We start from the raw sequence: 23,067 nt of genomic DNA, 5'->3' as shown, positions 1-23,067 counted from the left end.
TGTTACAACCACTTGACGTGTCAATAAACCGTCCTTTCAAGTCTCATTTGCGGCGCTTTTACCGGGACTGGAGATGCGGTTCCACGGAGATGACGCCGACTGGACGATTGAAGAAACCTTCATTAAGTCAAATGTGTGAGTGGATTGTGGCTGCATGGAACACCATACCAGAAGAAATGGTTTCCAAAAGTTTTAAAGTCACATCCATTTCCAACGCAATGGACGGGACTGAAGATGACGCTGTATGGCTGACATCACCTGACAGCGAAACTTCGAGCGAGAGCGACATCGACAGTAACGAGTCAAGTGATGAACAGTAATATGGTTCAATTACCGTGGACCAACTTCAGAAAGTGTCGCATAATTTATTCATGCGATGCGAAGCATGTTTGCGAGCAGACGGGGGTCACTTTCAGCACCTGTTATAAAGCACGGTAAGTTTGTGTTATCTTTTTACAGTATTCTTATAAAGGTGTGCATGTACAGAAACTGATGTAAGGGTATCAGCGACAAGACTGCACTCTCGCTAGCGGGGAGGGGCACAGTAGTCGCGGAGAAACGTTCCATCCGCTCTACGCTGCTGCCCCGTTTTCCTCATCTTTGAACATCCTGTATTACTAATTATGAATATATATTTTTTTAAATGAAGTGTGATTTCGAATATTTCGAATATAAGCCGCACCCCAGTTTTCCTCTTGAATTTTTGGCAAAAAATTTGCGGCCTATACATGCGTAAATACGGTACAGTGGTTGAGGACAGGAGAAAGAGGAGACTAGCGACCCGCAACTGGGTGACAAGAGAGAGAAAGATGAGGTCCAAGAATCGTCTAAGAAAGTGTAATGTGTAACCCGACACCAGTCGGCTCTTTGCGATATTGCCAAACTGTATATTGCTTGTTTATACTAATATAGGGTAGCATAGGGTGAGGATGTGGGTTTCTGTTGTGATTTCCTCCCTTACCACATTTCGCACCTGCGCCCTGCAGCCAAGCCCGGTGAACAGTGTGCCCCTAGCCAATGAAGCAACTATAGAGGAAGCAATTCAGTCGTTTCCTTAGCCCTACCCCTGTGACTGCAGTACAGGTGGTGACAGCGGGGATACCTCCACGCCCCCATGTCACCACGGAATAACATGTGGCATAACAAAAAGGAATTTGCATATTATATTTTAATCATAGAAATAAGTTTAGCAAGAATACTTTCTTGTCTTTCTATAAAGTAATTAAAACATTACAAATATATAAGCAGAAGTCTGTACTGTTAAAAGGTTTAACCAAAATAAAAAATTCTACCTGGCTGTGGACTACAGGGATAGGAAATGCCTGCACACTGCAACATGTATTTACCACAGTCAAAAGGTACTAAATTCACATATAAATGCTGAACATCAGTTTTTTTTTAATTCACTGCTAGTGGGGTGGGACTAAGTCCTTGTACTGCAGCCACTTCTGGCCTACTGTATCAGCCACCGATGATAGGTGAGAGTGGTTGTGGAGCAACTGGTGGAATGAAGATTGACAGGGGAAACCGAAGTACTCGGAGAAAACCTGCCCCAGCGCCACTTTGTCCACCACAAATCCCACTTGACCAGACCTGGGCTGCCACGGTGGGAAGCCAGTGACTAACCACTTGAGCTAGGGCATGGCCAGAAAATCAGTCATACTAAATATTCTCACTTCATATATGTTCCATACCAAAGGCCTTCCACCATGTTAGCATATATAGGAATGACAGGTCTGAAGCAGAATGGGTACAGTTACACTTTAAAGAGAAATTGGGTTATATACAGGAACATGTGGTTAAAACTCCTGTACACTTTATGCACGAAGGGTATCTCTTATCTCAAATAGGTGCTGCATTCTACTGGCAGAAAAAATACAACATGAATCAGCTGTTTTCTGCTTCTGCTCCAAAAATAGTGGATGATGTTTGGACTGTCATGCCATGTGTCTGCTGCAAATTGTTTCATGTTCTTAAGGTTATAAATTACATTGTGTTATTACATATTATTCCTTAACTAACAATGTTATTATTAATATTTGTAGTTTTTGTATAACTTGAATTGCTGAAATAGGAGTGACTTAGATGAAAAAGCAACATTGATTTCAGTTTAACCTGTGCTGGTTGTGTGCATTTGTTTACATTTCTCTCCTTCACTAAAACACTTGATTTAAAGTAAATATTCATTTTGTAACCATAATCTTGCTTAGAGGTGCATGTAAAGGTCTAATAACCGTTTTAGAAAACAACTTTTGTGTGACTCTACAATTACACAACCTAAAAATATCTACTGTAGGCATTCCCTTTTAGACTATAATAATATGTGTATTCAAATATTGTTCTGCAGACATTTTATCTATATTTCCTCCTTTATGGATGATAGTGACAAGCACCCTACTCCTGATCCAATGGCTGATACAGTAAAGAAAATGCAGAGGCTCAACAACTGGGCAGGAAAATGTGAGATATGAGAAAGAATGGAATAAGGTTCAGCATCAAACACCTCATAATCAAGGTAAAGAGTAAAGTTCACTAAAAGAAGAAGGTACAACTGTACAATCATAATTGTTGCTTCAAGTGCAACAATTATGTGAAGGAGCAAAATATGTCAAGAAATTTTTGACAATTATTGGGGCTTGGTAAATACAGTTTGAAGTTTTCTTTCTTAAAATCATCAATAACTCTAAAGGATCCAAAAAGGAGAGCCTGTTCAGAAAATTCGGTTGTGCTAATGAACTTGCAGGCCATACAGTTTGTAAGAAGTTTTTCATCAAAATATTGGGTGAAACACTGAAGCGAACCCAACACATTATCAACAGGAAAATACAGTCAGCAAGTGGGATATCTCCTACAGATAAAACAGCTCACAAAACGTCTGGAAATAAATTCCCAAAAATTTCATTTAAGTTTGCATAGACCACTCACAGACACATGTATCACTGATAAATTACAGATAACTACTGAGCATGGTAATGCAGATGCTCAAAAAATAGCAAGGCAGAAGCTGACATAAAAGAAAAACATAAAATCAGTGAGATCGTTAGAAAGGATTCAAGCCATATTGCAATCTGTTTTGACTTGCAAAAAATGCTTCCAATGCTAGTCTTCAGTAGCTCCAGAGCTCAATATGCCTGTTAAAGCTAACTTCAATTTCTTCCTTGAATTATTATTAATTTACTGCTATTATATACACTGTCATATTTTGTAATTTGCTTTTTTATTATTTTTGTGTATTTCTGTGTATTCAGAAGAGTCATTTTTATCACAAAATTCTGGCTTTTTTGCTGTCTGCAAACACAAATATTCAAACTGTAGATAACAAATTTCTAATTTCTGGACGTTGGTTTATGGAGTATGATCAAAACTTTCAATTAACAGAAAAAGCAAAGACAATTACTGACAAGAAACAAGACGGATATGGCGGATAGTATGATGAGTTGTACTAACAGTGCTGCTGTTTTTGTCGACAACAGTGGGGTACCGAGTGATATTTTGTGTATCTGTTGTGCGGAATTGGAGTTGGAAAGGACTAGGATTGAGCTGAGAGCAACGGAAAATGTAAGTGATAAACTAGAAACAAACTGTAAAAATTGCACTAATTTGAACAAGGAACTACAAAAAGCAAAGGAGGAAATACAATCTTATAAAGAAATTATGAAAGTGCCTCGAGCCGAGTTAGGTGATAACGTGAGACTAAATAAACCAAGTGAACTGGAACGAAACAATAATTATTGTGATCAAGCTGAAACCTTATTAATGGAAGAAGACTGGGAATTAGTAATAGACAAAAAGAAAAGAAATCTGGATGTATTAAATAGAAATTTAATACAAATTATACCCACAAAAGTGAATAAACCTGATTCGAAACATAACCTCAAAGATTATGAAAAACGAACCAATATGAGAACGAAGGAACTCGGAGCAAAAAACGGAATGAATCATACCTTGACAAAAGAGAAACTTAAATATGAAGAAAGTCAAAGAACACACAAACTTAAAATACGGACAATTGGCGATAGCCATGTGAAAAAAAGTGCAGCTGAACTTCGCATGATTTTGGATCATAGATATATTATGGGAATTACCAAACCAGGTGCCTTGATGAATATTTCGACAATGGCTACAGATGAAGTTGCTTCACTAAGTAATAAGGACATCCTGATCTTATGGGTCGGGGCAAATGATATTAGTAAAAATAATACAAATGAAGCACTTAAGTACTTAACGAAGTTTATGGAAGAACATAAAAGGACTAATAATATCATTCTAATCCACTCACTACATAGATATGATCTTACAACTATCTCCTGTGTAAATAAAGAGGTAGTGAAATTCAATAGGCAAGTAAAGAAAATAAGCAAACTGAATCCAAACGTGAAACTAATGGAAACGGATCTACAAAGAAAACACTTTACGAGGCATGGACAACATCTAAATCAATGGGGCAAAGAGTTAGTTGCCTCAGAGCTGGCAAAGATAATCAACTCTTAACTAAGTCAAAAACAAATCCTATCCAAATGCAATGGAAGAAGTGGTGTTATCGAATAATTGTAAAAAAGACTGTAAAATTAAATAAGTGTCAAGGTGAAAAAATAGAGGCTAATACCAAGAGCTCTATGAGATCTAGAAAAAACCCAGCAACAAAATCAAATGATTTTTTTATGGTAAAACCACTTAATAAGTGTAAAACAAAAACCACGAAAAATAACATTGTAAAAATATTTCACCAAAACATACGTGGTTTAAGAAATAAGTACAATGAAATATTATGTCATTTACAAGAGTATACACCACAAGTAATCTGTTTCACTGAACATCATCTTGGTAGAGATTAAATAGTTCATATTAAACTGACAAATTATACTCTAGGTGCATATTACNATCAACTCTTAACTAAGTCAAAAACAAATCCTATCCAAATGCAATGGAAGAAGTGGTGTTATCGAATAATTGTAAAAAAGACTGTAAAATTAAATAAGTGTCAAGGTGAAAAAATAGAGGCTAATACCAAGAGCTCTATGAGATCTAGAAAAAACCCAGCAACAAAATCAAATGATTTTTTTATGGTAAAACCACTTAATAAGTGTAAAACAAAAACCACGAAAAATAACATTGTAAAAATATTTCACCAAAACATACGTGGTTTAAGAAATAAGTACAATGAAATATTATGTCATTTACAAGAGTATACACCACAAGTAATCTGTTTCACTGAACATCATCTTGGTAGAGATTAAATAGTTCATATTAAACTGACAAATTATACTCTAGGTGCATATTACAGTAGGAACAATTTTAATAATGGTGGTACGTATATATATGTGCATGATAGTTTAACAACTCATACTATTAATCTTGATAAATTTTGTTGTGATAAGGATATTGAAGCCTGTGCTGTCACTTTAAATACTATAAATTTTAAAATAATTATTTTAACTATATATAGATCCCCTTCCAGTGATTATAAAATATTTTTGAGTAAACTTGAATTAATTCTACAAAATTTGTATAAAAAATGTTATTATTATTGTTTGTGGGGATTTTAATGTGAATTATATAGAAAACTCTCATAAGAAAACCAGAGTTGAAGATATTTTTAGCTCCTTCAATCTTAGAAGTATTATTACCTTTCCTACTAGAATAGGACCAAATTCGTCCACAATTATTGATAATATGTTTATTGACGAACAACATATTACTGACTATGAAGTTCTCTCTATCTCTAATGGATTATCGGATCATGAAGCACAATTACTAATTGCACAATTTCCATTACCTTGTATCATAAAGAATGAAATTATAGCTAAAAGAAATATAAATGATTATAATTTGGCAGAATTTACAATGAAACTAAGTTATGAAAAATGGGAACTAGTTTATAACAATAATGACATTAATACTAGCTTTAATCATTTTCTAAATATTTTGTTGAGACATTTTTTATGAGTCGTTCCCAATAACAAGTAGACAAAAATACAAACAGAAACCATGGATTACCACTGGTATAAGAATTTCTTGTAGAAACAAAAGAACAATATATCTTGAAGCAAAAAAAAGTAATAACCCTATAATAGCCACCTATTATAAGAACTATTGTAAAATATTAAATAGAGTGATAAATCTAGCTATGAAGATGACATATGATAATCAAGTTAAATATTAAAAAAATAAAGCTAGAACCACCTGGAGAATAATAAATACTGAAGTGTTAAAGAAAGGAAATAAGAGACATTATTCAAACCTTGGACATTGAAGGTAAAAAGAATACTAACTTGAATGATATTGTTGAAACATTTAACAGGTATTTTAGTGGTACAGCGGATAATATACATAAATATATAAAAGGAAATGGTAAAAATACCAAATCTAAAACTACTAATTATATGACATACTTGACATTTGAGAGTCAACTACCTAGCATAAAAACTATAAAAACTACAAGTAAGGAAATAGAAAGGATTATATGGTCCCTAAAATCTAGTCAAACCCATGGATATGATGAAATTTCAAATAATATACTCAAAGCCTGTAAAATTTTTATTAGCAAACCGATAAGTTACTTACGTAACAGAGCTTTGCATGAGGGTATTTTCCCAGACAGATTAAAATATGCTACAATTATGCCAATATACAGAAAAAGTGATAAAAACATAGAATCAAATTACAGACCTGTATCCATATTGACATCTATTAGTAAGATTTTTAAAAAGGTAATGCATGGTAGATTGTTAAAACATTTGAATGATGATATTAAATAAATACCAATTTGAATTTAGAGAAAATCAAGGGACTGAAAATGCAATTTATAGACTTATCTCTGGAATACTAGACTCTTTAAATAAAAAAGTGCAAGTCTCTGGGATTTTCTGTGACTTAGAAAAGGCTTTCGATTGTGTAAGCCATGATATATTTATTATTGGATAAATTGAGGTATTATGGAATAAAACAAACAATACGACCTTTATAAGTAATATCTATTGGATAGAAAACAGAACTGCTATTTCCAATAGGACAAACAGTAGTAAAGTAAACTCACAATGGGTTAAAGTAACTAATGGTGTCCCACAAGGGTTGATACTGGGACCACTGTTGTTTATAATATACATAAATGACTTGCCCAAGATTTTAGAAACTAAGAGTATTCCAATTCTATTTGCTGATGATGCCAGTTTTTTTGATCTCTCAAGACAATCCAAGAAAACTTAAAAATACAATAAATAAAGTATTGGTTTAAAAAAAAATTATGTCACTGAATTTAATGAAAACATATTATATAAACTTCACTGTAAAAAATAATGTAGTTAGAGAAATGGGGGGCATAGGAACGGTTTTATTAAACACAAATTACATAACATTTCTTGGCCTGACTATCCAAAATGATATAACTTGGGATAGACATATAGATGAGATAATAAAGAAACTAAATACAGCTTGTTATATGATAAGAAATGTAAAACCAGTGGTGTCTGTAAAAACATTAAAAAGTGTTTATTACTCATACTTCCATTCTGTTATGACATATGGAATAATGTTTTGGGGTAACTCAACACAAGCTGAAAGAGTTTTAAGATACAAAAGAGGGTTATAAGAATAATAATAGGATGTGGTTTCAGAGAGTCATGCAGAGAAGTGTTTAAGAATATGAATATATTCTCTTTAAGAACACAGTATATATACTCTCTTCTGATGTTTGTAGTAAAAAAACAAAGAAATATTTGATACAAATAGGGATTGCTATGATATAAACACTAGACATAATATGGACATATATATGAGCCAGGTAAATTTGGCGAAATATGGTAGTGGGGTAATTCACATGGCCGTAAGGATTTACAATGCACTACCTAATAAAATTAAAGTAATTTCTAATGATTATTTTAAGAGATAATGATTATACAACTAATTTTTTCTAATCTAACTATTTGGATGATATGGCCTACCAGTATGTGGAATGGCAAGTTGTGAATTTGACAGTGGTTTTCTCGCGACCTGTGTGTGTTATCCTGACAATTTGGGCTGTCTGTACGAGGCTTGATTGTATGTTTTATTGGACTAGGGACAAATGATATGTAGTCATCATGAAATTTTAATTTTGTAATTTTATAAATGTAATGTTTTTATATCTTGGATTTGTTATATATGTATAAGATATTCTGTTATTTTTGATGAAAACTTTTATCTTAAATTTTAATCAATGATAAATTTGAATGTATTATGCTAGAGACAAATTGTATTATGATGTAAACATGCATTGTCTTATTTTATGTCTTCTTGACAATTGCTTATGAGTATTAGCAAGATAAATTGACACAATTCTGTATCTAAGGCTTTTGCCTACTATACATGTAATGGAATAAGGAAATAATAATAATAATAAAGACTGGGAGACTAGTGTGGCCAAAGCTGGTAAGAAATTCACTGTGGTGCAGGAGAATCAAGATCCCATCACTCTTGAAGAGCTCAAGCGATTTTTCAAAGACTCGGTGACCAGATCCAGTGGCTCAATTTTACAACACGAGAGCAATGGACACTTTTCTACAAAGAAAACTTGAGACTGCACCATTCTTAAAGCTAAACTTAAAGTCACCTTAAGCTGTAAGAGAGATCCTTAAGTTTCCTGAACTGAATGACCAAAGATAAAGCACTTGAAGTTTAGAAGCCTGCAGAACTTCCTACCATTTGCGCCTCCAGTGCACCATGACTTCTACACTCTCTTCAACGACAAACTTCAGGAGGGCGCTGAAGGAAGAGGATGGTCAAGAGTGTGTACCAGACAAGAAGAATGAAAATGACCGTGAACTTGATAATCTTGAACACGTTTCTGAACCTGACTCTGACTAATGACATACCACTACACCCCCAATCAGCAGATTTTCATATAAAAATATTTTCTTATGACATAAAATTGTTTCTACAGAAATTACTTCTTGTAATATGAATGTTTAGTGTGTTTTAATTTGTACATTTATTGACACTAGCCCAATAATTTGGAATACAAGGGATATAAGTGAAATCTTTTATCATGAAATCACTGTTTAAAATCTTAAATTTTACGATTAAATGAAAATCTTTTAAAAACTACAGCATATGCTCATAACTCAAGCCTACATGAAAAAGCAGCATTATAGAACTCTCATGTAATTTTCAATTATTACTGAAATTTGAACTCCATTTTCTCAGAACAAGGTTTACGTCACTTATATCCCATGTGCTTTAGACCCCTCTAATAAGTTCCCCAAAAAATACCAATAAACAGAAGCTCAAGTGGTACAGCATTCCTTAGTAAATCAAAATAATAGGTTTCATTCAAAACCTGACGAAATACAAATACCATATCCTTCACGCATGCACAATTTATATCAGCAGGCATTTCAATAAGACCCGGAGCTTCGTTCTGCAAATGGCAATTGTCAATAGAAATCCCCAAATGAAGTCTGGAAGACTTCACGCTGGAGCCACACTTCATAATGCTGTTTGAAGTAATCAGTCAGTTCAAAGGGCTGTCCCAAGACACTAGTAATACAATGGTCTGATGGTTCAAAGTCTGGGTCCCTGCTGCTTGCACTGTAGCGACGGTTATTGAAGCGGTCCACACAAGCTCTAAGAGCACACTCCTCTGCCTGCAATGTACACATGACACATTCAACTGTTTTACATTTCATTTTGACTGTTCGCTGTTAAACCAAGCCAATCACAGTGGCTGTAGTGTCTCAGGCATTTACTTTTGTATACCACCTGAAAACTGGGATCACAGGTTTGAATCCTACACTGACAGCATGATATAGAGTAAAACCTCACTAATCCAGTTACAGTTAATCCAGATCAAAATATGAAAAATGCTGTTCGCAGCTGAGTACATACTTTAAAAGACATGTGACATTTAGGAAGGTGGATGAGTCATGTATCTGCTCAGACAAAACTTGACAGTGTCTTCAAACCTGCATTATTTCGTTCAGTAACAAGTACAACTTCTGAGTATTCTATTGATAATTAAATCTACTGTATTTTTATAGTTTAAAACAAAGGCTCTACAGTGATATTTTTTATTTTTCATCAGCACTACTTATATCATTAAATGTTCCATTAATTTGTGGTCTAAGTTTTTTTTTCCTTTCTTTTTGGGCTACCTTTTGCTTTACTAATCTGGATCACAGCTTAATCCATTTGACCTCTACCCTCTCAATTACTCCAGATTGTCGAGAGTTTACTGTATATCTGCATCCTTTGTTTGTGATGTTCTGTGCAGGCATAGGCCTTGCAAACAAATGACTCCCCATTCATGGATGCCTAACAAACGTCTGTATATAAGATCATAAAATCCAGGAAACGGAAAAGCTGAATCCAATGGTCTGTAGTGGCACACGAGATGAAGATACTAGTACAAGCTAATTCTCAAATGTCTAAGTCAGTGGCCCCAATCATTAGGGGTGTGGGCGATTCAAGGGGCACGATGAGGCCATGAGAAAGAAAAATCCAATTTTAGTGTCAAATTCAGCCAAAATAATTTAATTTAGCTGCCTTTAATCATGTCTTCCATAAGCACAAAAAATTTAGTGTGGCTTCATTCCGACATCTGTCAGCATTATTCATCACCAAATAAAGAGCAGCAGGTATCATTCTCATTTTAATAATTTAAATTTTCTTACTCAGTCTTGGTATGGTATTAATTACAAGTTAGTTAATGTTAAACAATAATTTACTGAAGTAAAGGCAAACTGGCATGACATGAGGATTTGGTGAAACTCAAAGGGGGCTAAAGTTTTCACTCTGCTCAATTAGTTAAGCACTATGTCATGAAGACTTACGGGAGGGTGGAGGTATAGCTCCACCATTCTTGACCTCAGCATCAGATGGAGGTGAATGGTCAGCTTCATGCTGCTGCTGCTTTACTCCTGGGGAAAGATCCCCCAGTACCATTATGATAGGAGCTGGGGGGGGGGGGGCAGAGCCAGTCTGGACACTGTGCAGAAGAGAAAGATCTTGCACTGTTGGGAACTGAACCCAGGGCATACAGCCCCATAGCCCATTGTTATACCGACTGTGATGTCAAAAAGTATGGGAATGACTGCTCCAATTGTATTGTAACACAGATGGCCAGAGTGCTGCTAGGTAACGGGCCGGTAAACACCTTGTGACTGAATACACACAAGGCAACAATAGAAGAATAGCCATTTCTATGCAAGAACATGTAAACAACCTGCAGTTGAGTTCATTACAACAGAAGTCAAGAGAGAAAGAAAGAAAGAAGTTTTCTATGTGATCCGTGTGCAGACTAGCGAAGACTGGGAATCCTAGTGAATGTACATCAGGGACAGAGCTGCATTTAAGCATGATTAAGAGAGCTTGTAAACAAAGTGCTAATTAATCCAGTCATTCGAAACAGAACCCACAATTATTCGTCACGTGTACCACCCTACATGTGACAGTATTCAATGTTTCTGATACTGGAACTGGCCAAAGGGCCTAATTCATAACAGACGAAGAACAAAGTAATGGTACAGAAAACAACAAATGAACAAAGGATTGTGAGAGTGAATACACCCACAAAAACAGACTTATGATATACCTGTTACCTGAACCCGGATGTATGTAGTGAAATGGGCTTTACAGTGCCCAGTGGCATAACCCATATACTATTTTTTTTTTGTTCACTTAGGTATCATTTCAATTCTTGTATTAGGGTTTTACTCAGGTCTGTCTGGTAAGACAGACAGTGTATCTTTTCAGTCTATGTGCAGTTTTGCTATTGTCTAGTAGATTCGCTGCTAGTGCATTTATGTGGTCTTCTGATTTTCTTAAGTATTTATTTCACTGAGCACTGTGTTCATTTGTAGATCTTCACGGATCCTGTGGCTGTTTATGTACCGAGGTGCGTTCAGAATGGATCGGGGAGTCTTGGATTGAAAGAGCTGGAGGATTTCAATGTTGGAACTGGAGGCTGTCCCCCATAGCTGAATTCCATAGGTCCATATGGGTTTCAGTACTGCTTAATATAGGAGTTTGCTTCCTGTTGATAGTGTTGATCTTCTTCCAAATAGTCAGTTCATTTGTTTCACTTTTTGGTTGAGCTGTTTTGTTTTTGTTTTCATGTGATTTACCCATGTCAGCCTTCTATCGAGATACATGCCCAGGCATTTCCTTCATTTTTCTGATGTAGATCAACATTGCCCACTTGCATTGTTGGGCAGATCTGGATGCATAGAGTGAATGTAACATGTGTAGATTTCCTTTGATTTATTTTAATTCTCCGTTTCTTTGCCCATTCATTGATCTTATTGATGGTAACTTGGAGTTTCACCGAGGCTATCACTGGAACTTCCAACAATGAATACAATTTGTTCTTTGTATACAAACAAAAAGTACCTCCCCCCTTCCTTTTTATGAACAAACTGTCACTGGCAAAGTACACCTAGACATTTTGGAGGGAATCCTTGTGCCTACTTTGCAAGAAGAATGTCCAAATGACATACTCATCCAACAAGATAGAATACCTCCACATTTCCACACAGAAGTGATGGACTTCTTAAATTGCAGGTTTCCACAAAAATGGATTGGCACAATTAGGACTATCACTTGGCCAACTCGTCATTTGCCTGGTCTTACTCCCCTGTGTATGTGCCACCAATGGCTACCACTCTGCCAGAACTTGCTCCGAGGATACGAGCTTCAATGGCTACAGTGACCATACTACTTTTATAACAAGTGCAGTGACATTCCATACAAATGTTATCTGTCAGGCCAATCAGTACCCTCACTCAAACTCTGCAACATGTAGGTCACAGAATGTTAATCATACACCCGTATCCTACTCAAATGTTTCTAGTTTTCATTTCTATTCTTTTTAGTTCATTAGCAATGTTTAAAAATTTCATGTATACAACCTATATTATCATGAGGGTTTCTTGGTGTCTGGATTATGATGCCAAGTAGTCTGTTGAAAGTCAACTGACATTTCAGAGGAATGTATCTAAAAACGCTGGTTAAATTTCAACAGACTATATAGCATTATATCCCAGATGACAGAGCTCTTCACAGTCACTGCTGAAAGTATTTCAAATTATGAATTACTGTTTGTGTGGTGCCACAATTACATCATTAGCATTTTCCATAGACAGTTTTATAGATTACGTGACATTCTCTCATCTTGCCTGATTATCAAAGTTATGAACCGGAAGGAATATTTAATTCAATTATCTTTATCACTTAACATGACAGAAACCATAAGACATACAGTTTTCTCTTAATGACTGGGTCAAATATGGAAAGCTGTACTCCAATTTTGCTATTCCTCAGATTATTTTTAAGGAAACTGCAGAGAATATACGAACTATACAAAAACAATTCCTCTAATTTCCAATGGATACCAACACATGTTAGGCCCACTGAGAAATAAAATGGAAGGAACTAAACAAAAATATCATCATACACTGTTTGAATTATTATAGGAGTACTTGAAACGTAAACTCACCTGAAAATCCCATGGCCGTGCATCCAGATCATTACCATATGCCCAGTCATCATTGAGACGATGACGAACTTTCTGATATATGGCACTCATTGTTCTCATATTAGACTTTCTCCACTGACGTCCAAGAAACTTGGTCTGCATTTTGAGCAGTTTTAATACATACAGTTGCATCATGGCATGACGCACTTTCAGTGTACGTTTGAGAATTGGTGCTGATTTAAACACCACTAACATCATTATGCGTGAATGTTTCCATTTGGTGAGCTTGTTCAAGATCCGCAGAAGATTGATGCATGAGAAAATGTTTCTCCATGAATACTGCTGATTGTCACCTATTTCAAGGCTTTCTGCTGTCAATTCTGGCTGATCTCCGATAATGCATGATGGGAAGTCAAGAATTGGGATGGTATTCTTTGCTCCGACATATGCCATTATATTCTGATTAAAAAACTTTAGAACTAATGGAATACAGTTTGCAAATACTAAATGCTGAGACATAAATTCAAACTGGTAAATATGGTTCAACTTTAAATGTTTCAATAAGAGCAGAAGTATTGCAGATACTGCCTTCACAATAATCTCCTTATGTCTGTTAACATCAATGCCTAACTTCATGGACTGCAGAACTGTCAAAGGCATTTCTTCTGGAAGAACATCTGACATAATATTGATAGAATCAGTTTTAGCCTTTGAAGTTGGAGCTGCTGCAAGCAAAATTTTTAATAATGCAATCATATACTGTGGCAAGTTTGGCAGCATCGCCTGGTAGAGCACTTCGGTTGCTGTCTGAGGCACACTCAACTCTGGTGTTGAGATGGGATTTCTTGCTATGTCTTCCTCTTTCTGAATCTGTACTTCTGCCAAAGATGTGTACATATTGTGTTTCAACACTTCCACTCCTTCGTGAATGGGTTGTGGCAGTCCGGCAAGAGAAACTCTATCTCCCTGTAGTTGGAAGCCAACAAATTTTATTCTTGTGCTTTCTAGGAACTGGTCAAGATCTTTCTGGCGAGCTTTTGGTGTCCAGGGGAGACCTTTTCCTTTACTAGGGGCAGGTGTACTTGGACGGGGGCTAGGAGGTCGTGGAATTTCTCCTGCCTCTTCCATTGCCTGCCGCTCCTCAAACTCTCTAACCTCATCATCAGTTTGGTCTGTTGGCTCATAATCCATTCCCATGGTTTCATCCAAGGAACTCTGCTTCATGAGACTTCGCCTGAATGGTCTGCTGTTCCTCTTCTGGTTTTGGGTTTCAAGCAAATCTGCTGCACTGGCTGGAGGTGATGATGCTCTCATTGTTCGGGCAACTTCCATTGTGTCCTGGGTCATGCTTAAACCTGCCTGTTCTCGATATGTACGTTTCAGCTCCCGCAATGTATCCATCCCACCCAATGATGTCAATATAGTCTTCCAAAGTAAGAGGAGAACTTTTTTCATGGGGAAGTGTGGTGCTGACCCACTGCAAAAACGTGTTACCATTCCTAACAGTTTCACTGCCAACAATTCTTCTCCAGCCAAGTTCCCTAAATCACTTTTGAAGGCCTCACAATAGTTCTGTATTTCATCCGTATCATCATCTCTCACAGTACGAATTACTTCCATCATGATATATAAAACACTGAGTACTATTCTTAGATCAGTTGAATCAACTACACTAACTGCAAGTTTTCTTAAAGCTGTTGATGCTGCAGAACTATTTTCTATTTCAATGTTTAAGAGTTCTATGAAGGCACCGAAGACTCCACTTTCATAGAGCAAAATAACATTTTTACGAGTCCACATCTGTTGCTCGGCATCTGATTGTAATTCAGCCCAGCAGCCCTGCGCCAAGTATAATATGCAACGAGCAGCTTTCATTCTGGTGGCTTTATTTGACACTTCCAGTTGGTCCATGAGTTTCATCACAATTGACCTTCGTTTACAATCCGAAAATTTTAACCAAAAAGGACTCAGTTTCCATTCCCTCATTTGATCCTCAAATGCTTTGACGTTTAACTGGAATTCCGGTTGTTCTGTATAACTGTAGAGCTCTGCCACCTCATTGACTAGGGAATCCGCATCATCATATACAAAATCCAAGTCAGGACATTCTAGTCCACTGTCAGAATCCTGTCTCTGACGACTGTATATATCCATCAGTTTGGGCATTGTGCGCTTACCATTGCCGTTCGGATCCATTTCAATGTAATCTAAAATCACACTAGTCCCTACACGGATGAATAAATATCTGTAAAAGAGTCACGCTTCACTCTATTCCGTCCTTCACATCGTATCATAGCTTAAAAGCACTCGAAATTGTTCGCAACATTGCTAAAACACTCATACCGAAATCAATCTGCACCACACACACACACATCATTTACCTGATCGTACCTGCTTTACATCCATATGTGTTTCTTAATGTCTCCACTTGTAGCGCTGTTAGTTGCACGATTCAGTTCCACCAACCCGCCAGCTTACTTCTTTTTATGCATAGATGCTTTACTGTAACGATATTAAGATCTAAAAAAATAAACAGGAAGATGTTTTCAGATAAAGACAGGACAATGGATAATGTCCATACACATAATATTTGTAACGATATTTGTTGGCAACATAGCGCCATTCCTAATGTGCTGCCACATATGAGTCATATTGTAAACACAACATCTGCGGTGTAATCGGTAGGCCAGTTGGTAAGAAGGTCACCTGCTCTCCCACCTTCAAAAATAACCATCTGCACCCTTACCATTTCAATATAAACCTTTAGAGTACTTATATTCCAGGAATTATAAACCATGATATCGCAGAGTAACCTACACCGTCATTAGGGCTCACACATCTCACTTCCCCTTTACTCATCAGACAAAGGTTTTCTTAGTTAGTCAACATAAGAAGTTAATATTCATGAGGGCTGAATACAGCTGTGATTCGGAAATTATCAATGAAAGAAAATGTTTTGATCAGAGATGTTTGTATTCAACTGTATAAGTAGTGGCATCAGTCATACAAAACATATCAAACTGCTTTGATTTGTGACATATAGCATGAAGAAATACTTAAAGTTTCAGGATATTAAATATTCACATATTTACCACACACACAAGGGAGGACAATTTCCGGAACAACATCCATTTACAGAGTTTATTGACTGTAACCTGCCTGAGGTACAAAAATTGAAACAGTATGAACCATACATAAAACACCATTACCATGTTCAAATGAGAATAGTCAAGAGGATCACAAGCCTTTATACAGGAACAGAAGAAATGACAGAATACAATACATTATTGCAGCACTAAAAAACCAACAGTAAAATGTAGGCTGTAGTCCAGATGAAAGCACCTGATACCAAACAGAACTACCTCCCCCACTTAGGTATTGAAGTTTTCAGGTATTAAAACCCAGATCATTTTGCTGAAAATATTAAAGGTAAAAAGGTAAAGCTGTTCCTCTGCTTAACTAATTGCACTACACCAGGAATCTTCATGGGGACAAAGAGTAGGCAGCTGGGGGGTAAGGCTGACAACCTCACCTTTATCTGTGATCCAACTGTCTAGAAAATGTGGGAGCCTCAATGTCTCATAACCCTGTGGGTCTCCATGAACTGCTACGGGGCTAGCTTTAACTTTTATCACTTTTAAACCACTTGATGCTAAGTCATAAATAGGTTTAAACTAGTACTAATTAAAAAGGTACGTGAACTGTGGAATAGAAACCAGTCTGTTTCATGAAACGTGGAGATAGAAAGCATGGTGCTGAAAGTAAAATTAATCTATTAATCAATTAGATCTGTAATTGAATCATCATAGTCCTTCAACTGGGATAACTCAGTCTGTATAGCGACAGGCTACGGGCTTGACAGATGCGTTTTGATTGCCAACAGAACAATATTTTTCTATACTCCACTGGGCCCAGACTGGCACTAGGGCCCACTCACATCCTATGCAATGGGTACCGGAGGGCTGTTTCTCAGAGGGCAAAGACCACAGCAGTACATAAATATGCAGAGCCTGATTTTGTGTTTGTCAGATTCGCATAGTGAGTTTATTTTTAATACATTAGACTAAATGTTCATTCTTCATTTTTATTTATAGTATGTTAATTAAGGTAGAATATTTTGGCCAATTTTTCCTTCTTCAATTCGTATACAAGTGAAATATATTCCCTCAACGACAAAAACAACTTACAAAACAAATAAATGGAAAATTTGATAATACAGATTGTGCTGATAAAAATTAATAAACAAAATTTCTGTAGAGCTTTAATAAAGACAATAAGCTGAAATTCAAGGTTCCCTTCATCCAGCTGAAGCCAAACTTTGATATTTCCTTGCGTGGTTTCAGTCTCTCCAGCTACCCTCAACACAATCTGAAAACTCTATTGCTTCAAAATGCCAGGTGTCTTTTGAAGTATGTACTCAATTGTAAACAGAATTTTTCAGTTTTCATATTTCAATGTGGATTATCCAGATTAAATGTAACCGGATTAGCGAGGTTTTACTGTATGCACATTTTTGCTGGCTCAGTTTTAAGGTAGTAGGTGGGCCATACCATAGCTAAAGCGGTTAGTCACTGGCTTCCCACTGCAGTGGCCTGGGTTCAAGCCTGGGTCTGGTCATGTGGGATTTGTGGTGGACAAATTGGCACTTGGGCAGGTTTTCTCTGAGCTTTCCAGTTCCCCTGCCAATCTTCATTCCACCAATTGCTCCTCAGTCACCATTATCTACCACTGAGCTGGTACAATAGGCCAGCAGTGGCTGCAGCACCAAGTGGACTTAGTCTCACCCCACTAACTAGGAATCAAATTCTGGCAGAACAAATTCAGGCTGGAGGTGAAACATTATGGTCTGAGATCCACAAACTCATTAATTCTATCTGGAGTAAGTAAGAAATGCTTGATCAGTGGTTTTATAAGATTCACAAGAAGGGTGATAAAACTGACTTCAGTAATTACACTTGGTCAACTTATGATCAGCTGTACTCACGACCACAAAAATGAAGAATAAAAGATGATTAAAAGGTAGAAGTTTTTAAAAATAAATTATAAAGATGATAAAAAGAATAGAAAGGTTAAAAAATGCTGTTAATATATATATGGCCGACACATGACCAGATCGACTTACGACCTGTCAGTCAGAACGGAAGTCGGTCGTAAGTTAACGACCAAGTGTATTGTGGGGATATAACTGCTGTCAACTGTACACAAAATTTTATTTAGTATTCCTCTCTCAATGCTATGTCCATATATGGATGAAATTATTGGGGATCATCAGTATGGCTTTTGGCAAAACAGACCAACTCCTGATCAGATTTTTTGCATTCATCAGATACTGGAGAACAAAAATTGGAGTACAATGCGACAGTACATCATTTATTCATAGACTTCAAGAAAGCCGATGATTCTGTCAGGAGGGAAGTATTATACATTATTCTCATAGAATTTGGGTTACCCATAAAAGCATATAGGCTGATTAAAATGTGCTTAAATAAAATGTATATTAAAGTCCAAGCCTGATAATTTGCCTATCCAAAAAGATCTAAAACAAGGAGATTCTTTATCTCCATTCTTTTTCAACTTGTTTTAGAATATGCCATTAGGAAGATCCAGGAAACCAGACATAGCAGAAATTAAATGGGCTACATCAGCTGCTGGTCTATGCTGTTCGTGTGAATCTATTGGGAGATAACATAGATACCATAAAGAAAAATACAGAAACTTTAACAGGTGCTACTAAAAGGTTGATCCAGAAGTAAATGCAGAAAAAACTAAGTATATGTTGCTGTCTCATCACCAGAAGGCACAACAAAATCATGACATAAAGATAGGAAACAAATATTTTGAAAATGTGGCACAGTTCAGATATTTTGGTATGATATTTCAAAACCTGATTCAGAAGGAAATTAAGAGGTGACTGAACTTGGGTAATGCTTGCTACAATTCAGTCCACAACCTTTTGTTTTTTGTCTAAAAATGTAAAATTAGAATATACAGAAGTATAATTTTGCCTGTGGTTCTGTATGGGTGTGAAACTTGTTGTGACATTAAGGGAAGAACACAGACTGAGGGTGATTAGAGAAAACTGCATGATAAACTTCATAACTTCTAATCTTTGCCAAGCACAATTAGAATGATCAAGTCAAGGAGGATGAGATGGGCATGTAGCAAGCATGGGAGGGACGAGAAATGCATATAGGATATGGTTGGGAAAGCCAGAAGAAAAAAAAGACCATTAAGATGACCAAGACCAAGGTGAGTGGGTGGGTGGATAACATTAAAATTGATCTTACAGAGATATGATGCGCTGGTATGAGCTGGATTGATCTGGCTCAGTATAGAGACCAGTGGAAAGCCCTTGTGAACATAGCAATGAATCTTCTGGTTCCATAAAATGTTGGGAAGTTCCTGAGTAGCGACACAATTGACAGCTTCTCAAGAAGGGCTCAGCTCCATGAAGTTATTTATTTTGTGTTAAGGTTTTCTATCATCAAATGTCTATATCGGATAGAGATAATTTTTACATGTTACTGTATTATATACCCTTGTTGCAATATATTGGTTCATAATAATAATAAAAAACAATGTATTTATTATTATGGTCATCCATTATTATTTAAAAAATGTAAATAAAATGTTATGACAAATATGGAATAAGTTACAATTTTGGGAACTTCCAAGCATTCCCATTTCCTGTTTCGAAATGGCAAAGATTAATACCTGATGGGAATTTGGAAACATTATGTTGTTGTATCCCAAGATGGGATGGGCTGGCAGGACAAGCGGTTGCCTTGGAGAACAGTGCAGGGTATGCTGAGTGCTACAGGTGAAAGTCACTAAGATATTTATTATAATATATGTACAAGAGTTGATTAAACACCAAGAAAACAACTAACAGTCTGCTTAAGCAAGGATGGGGGCAGACTTTTACTTCAAGTCAGATGTGTTCCACACATGGATACAGATAGATTCAGAATCACTACACAAATTAGGGGTGGCTATTGCTGGATATTTACACAGATCTAGCAATGCCAACCTTTCTGATGTTTCTTGTAATAGCATTATAAAATGGGCTTTCAGGGACCTTCTTAAATCTCAGTACTCTGCTGTTATATATGAGGGGGGGACCCAAAAATAACCGGAACCGACCTGTTGCACGCGCATGCTTTGTAGTTACGAGTTGTGCTGCTAGGTGGTGTTAGCTGGGGGTCTCCCGCGACTGTTAGTGAGCTGGCGTCAGTCTGAGTTAAGTGGTTTGTCTGTGGTGCTCTGTTGTGTGCGTTCCTGTTTCAACCCTTTGGCGATTAGTGAGATGGCCGACCAGAAGGAACAAAGAGCGTGCGTGAAATTTTGCTACCCATAGCACCAAGACTCATCGCCAGTCACAATTCTTTTAAGAAATNCAATTGCACGTTTGATTTTGGCAATGTTTTCGTCATTTCTTCCTGTCGAAGGACGCCCGGGGCGTGGCATGTCTTCTGTTGACATGTTGCCAGATTTGAAACGGGAAAACCACTCGTAGACCTGTGATTTCCCCAAAGCATCATCATTAAAGGCTTGCCGAAGCATCCCAACAGTCTCGGCTGCAGTTTTCCCTAACAGAAAGCAAAATTTCACGCACACTCTTTGTTCCTTCTGGTCGGCCATCTCACTAATCGCCAAAGGGTTGAAACAGGAACACACACAACAGAGCACCACAGACAAACCACTTAACTCAGACTGATGCCAGCTCACTAACAGTCGCGGGAGACCCCCAGCTAACACCACCTAGCAGCACAACTCGTAACTACAAAGCATGCGCGCGAAACAGGTCAGTTCCAGTTATTTTTGGGTCCCCCTACGTACACAGACTCTGGCTTGCTATTATGATTGCCTTCAAATAATAAGCTGTTCCTTCCACTAAGATAACTTGTTTACAATTATGGTTTTAAAAATAAAGAAAGAATACTGGTTACAGAATTGTTACAAATCATATGTTTACAATAGAATTATCTTGTGCATTAATATCTACACTATCTACCAAATTTTTGTTAATACTACTGAACTCCTTCCCAACATCATTAAAACTACACTTTACACCTCCAATAGTTACTTTCTTTACAATGACACATTCAACAATTATATGCACAACAAATATGTACATAACAAGGCTGACACAATGTTTCTTTGAGGATATCTTTCACTCTATAGTTGATTTGTTCTCATGGCGTTTCTTTTGCATTTGCCATAAATGAGAAACCTGTCCAACTGTTCTTTGTCAGTATACATACTGATAAATTCTTACTATAGTAATCTATGTGAAGTACGGCATTCATCTAAGTGAAAAAGTAGTCTAGCTTGTATCAGGGGAAGGAGTGTAGTTGATCTGCAATGCTATCTGTTAATAAGTAGTACCAAGCTGTGCTTGAAGACCTGACATCTGTCTTCAGTGCCAAATGCAAGTCTTTGATAAATTTGATTTGGTTCATTCTGGTCCATCACACTAGCAATAGTACAAAAGATTATCAACTCCATCCAGTGTGATTGACAAATGTTTTTGAACCACACTTGTAAATAAACTAATTATAATTTATAAATATTTTTATAAATTCTGGCATATTGCTGTATTTGTTAAATCCTAAGATTTTATATTCATGACATTGTAATGGTATTGTATGTATGTATTGATAATGATGAATCACATTGTAATAGTAGTTTCTGCAAGCATTGATATGTCCTCCTGAAGATGGTAGCTCCAACCAAATCATGTCAAGAATGAGATAAAAAAAACATTTATCAATCACACTAGATGGAGTTGATAATCTTTTATATTATGCAAGTCTTTGACTTGTAATATCTAAGTAATAACCAGTCAGAAATGAACAAATATTGTGATGTACAGACCCATTGCTAGGCAACAACTCGGTAAACTCATTTCCACAGGAACCAATGTGTGCAACAATAGAGTATCTATTGATAGGCAATGGATCAATAAATATGCCTAAAACAATACGGGATAGAAGACAATGTTTTCCATGGAGACTACCCCAAGGCTATATAACAAGAAGTGTCAAGGGAGCAGTTAGCTCCCCCGTGTGGAGGCAGGATCAAATACCTCAACCGTGACCCTGCGAGTCGTAGGAGGCGACAAAAACGTAGTCTCAGATCTGAGACAGTAAAATAAGGTCGTGAGTCCAAAAGGACTCAGACCCGAGTAAGACTGCACTGGGAAGGGGCAGCAGCATATACAAAAGACAGAGACAGAGACTGATTTCTTCAGCCTGTTCTTGTGACTAAAAGAACTATTTTAAATATATTACACAAAGAAAACTGCCCTGAACTGTTTTCATTCAAGACTACCTTAGTACTGACAGCTTACCATACAAAATACCAAAAAATGGCAGCTCTCCAATAAGCATGTCCTGATTCTTGAGATGAACATGCATTCTGAATGACCAATTAAACATATTTTAGGAATTTTAAGGTCTTTCATTCTGGTCCGTCACACTAACCAATTAACAATCAAGTTTCTTCCGTCAAATGTGACACTTTTTTAAGTTTTCCACCTCGTCAGCACCTGCCTTACATGTTTCGGCTCACCACGGAGCCATCATCAGAGGCATTTATAGTAGAAAAAAAACGAAAAA

At 36.7% G+C, this 23,067-nt stretch overlaps 3 protein-coding genes across 3 annotated transcripts in view; 1 reads left to right on the top strand and 2 right to left on the bottom strand.

Annotated features, from left to right (window-relative positions):
* The first annotated feature begins 1,842 nt into the window (after positions 1-1,842).
* On the top strand, positions 1,843-6,056 carry LOC111865963. Its single transcript, XM_023854407.2, has 2 exons — positions 1,843-4,869; positions 5,272-6,056. Exon 1 carries the CDS (start codon positions 3,418-3,420, stop codon positions 4,489-4,491), a length of 1,074 nt encoding a protein of 357 aa, XP_023710175.1. The 5' UTR covers positions 1,843-3,417; the 3' UTR covers positions 4,492-4,869; positions 5,272-6,056.
* Positions 6,057-8,259: 2,203 nt separating this feature from the next.
* On the bottom strand, positions 8,260-15,858 carry LOC111865962 (striatin-interacting protein 1 homolog). The gene is made up of 2 exons (XM_023854406.2): positions 13,469-15,858; positions 8,260-9,620 (listed from the first exon to the last, which is right to left on the bottom strand). Exons 1-2 carry the CDS (start codon positions 15,641-15,643, stop codon positions 9,411-9,413), a joined length of 2,385 nt encoding a protein of 794 aa, XP_023710174.1. The 5' UTR covers positions 15,644-15,858; the 3' UTR covers positions 8,260-9,410.
* A 14-nt stretch (positions 15,859-15,872) lies between these two features.
* LOC111865960 (zinc finger protein 271) overlaps positions 15,873-23,067 on the bottom strand; it is a 41,573-nt gene continuing 34,378 nt past the window's right edge. Inside the window, exon 5 of the mRNA XM_033752051.1 lies at positions 15,873-15,949. Coding sequence (XP_033607942.1) covers positions 15,947-15,949 — 3 coding nt within the window. The 3' untranslated portion in view covers positions 15,873-15,946. The remainder of the gene's footprint in view (positions 15,950-23,067) is intronic.

Source organism: Cryptotermes secundus, unplaced genomic scaffold, assembly GCF_002891405.2.
Source record: "Cryptotermes secundus unplaced genomic scaffold, Csec_1.0 scaffold3873, whole genome shotgun sequence".
Taxonomy (NCBI): Eukaryota; Metazoa; Arthropoda; class Insecta; order Blattodea; family Kalotermitidae; genus Cryptotermes; species Cryptotermes secundus.
This window is presented reverse-complemented; position numbering and strand designations above follow the sequence as displayed.

What these genes read in the sequence shown, in the direction of transcription:
- LOC111865963 (XM_023854407.2), top strand. Translation starts at nt 3,418, where the DNA reads ATGGCGGATAGTATGATGAGTTGTACTAACAGTGCTGCTGTTTTTGTC.
- LOC111865962 (XM_023854406.2), bottom strand. Translation starts at nt 15,643, where the DNA reads ATGGATCCGAACGGCAATGGTAAGCGCACAATGCCCAAACTGATGGAT. An exon ending in CACGGCCATGGGATTTTCAG is followed by an intron (nt 9,621 to 13,468) that starts GTGAGTTTACGT and finishes TGTACATTGCAG; the next exon opens with GCAGAGGAGTGTGCTCTTAG.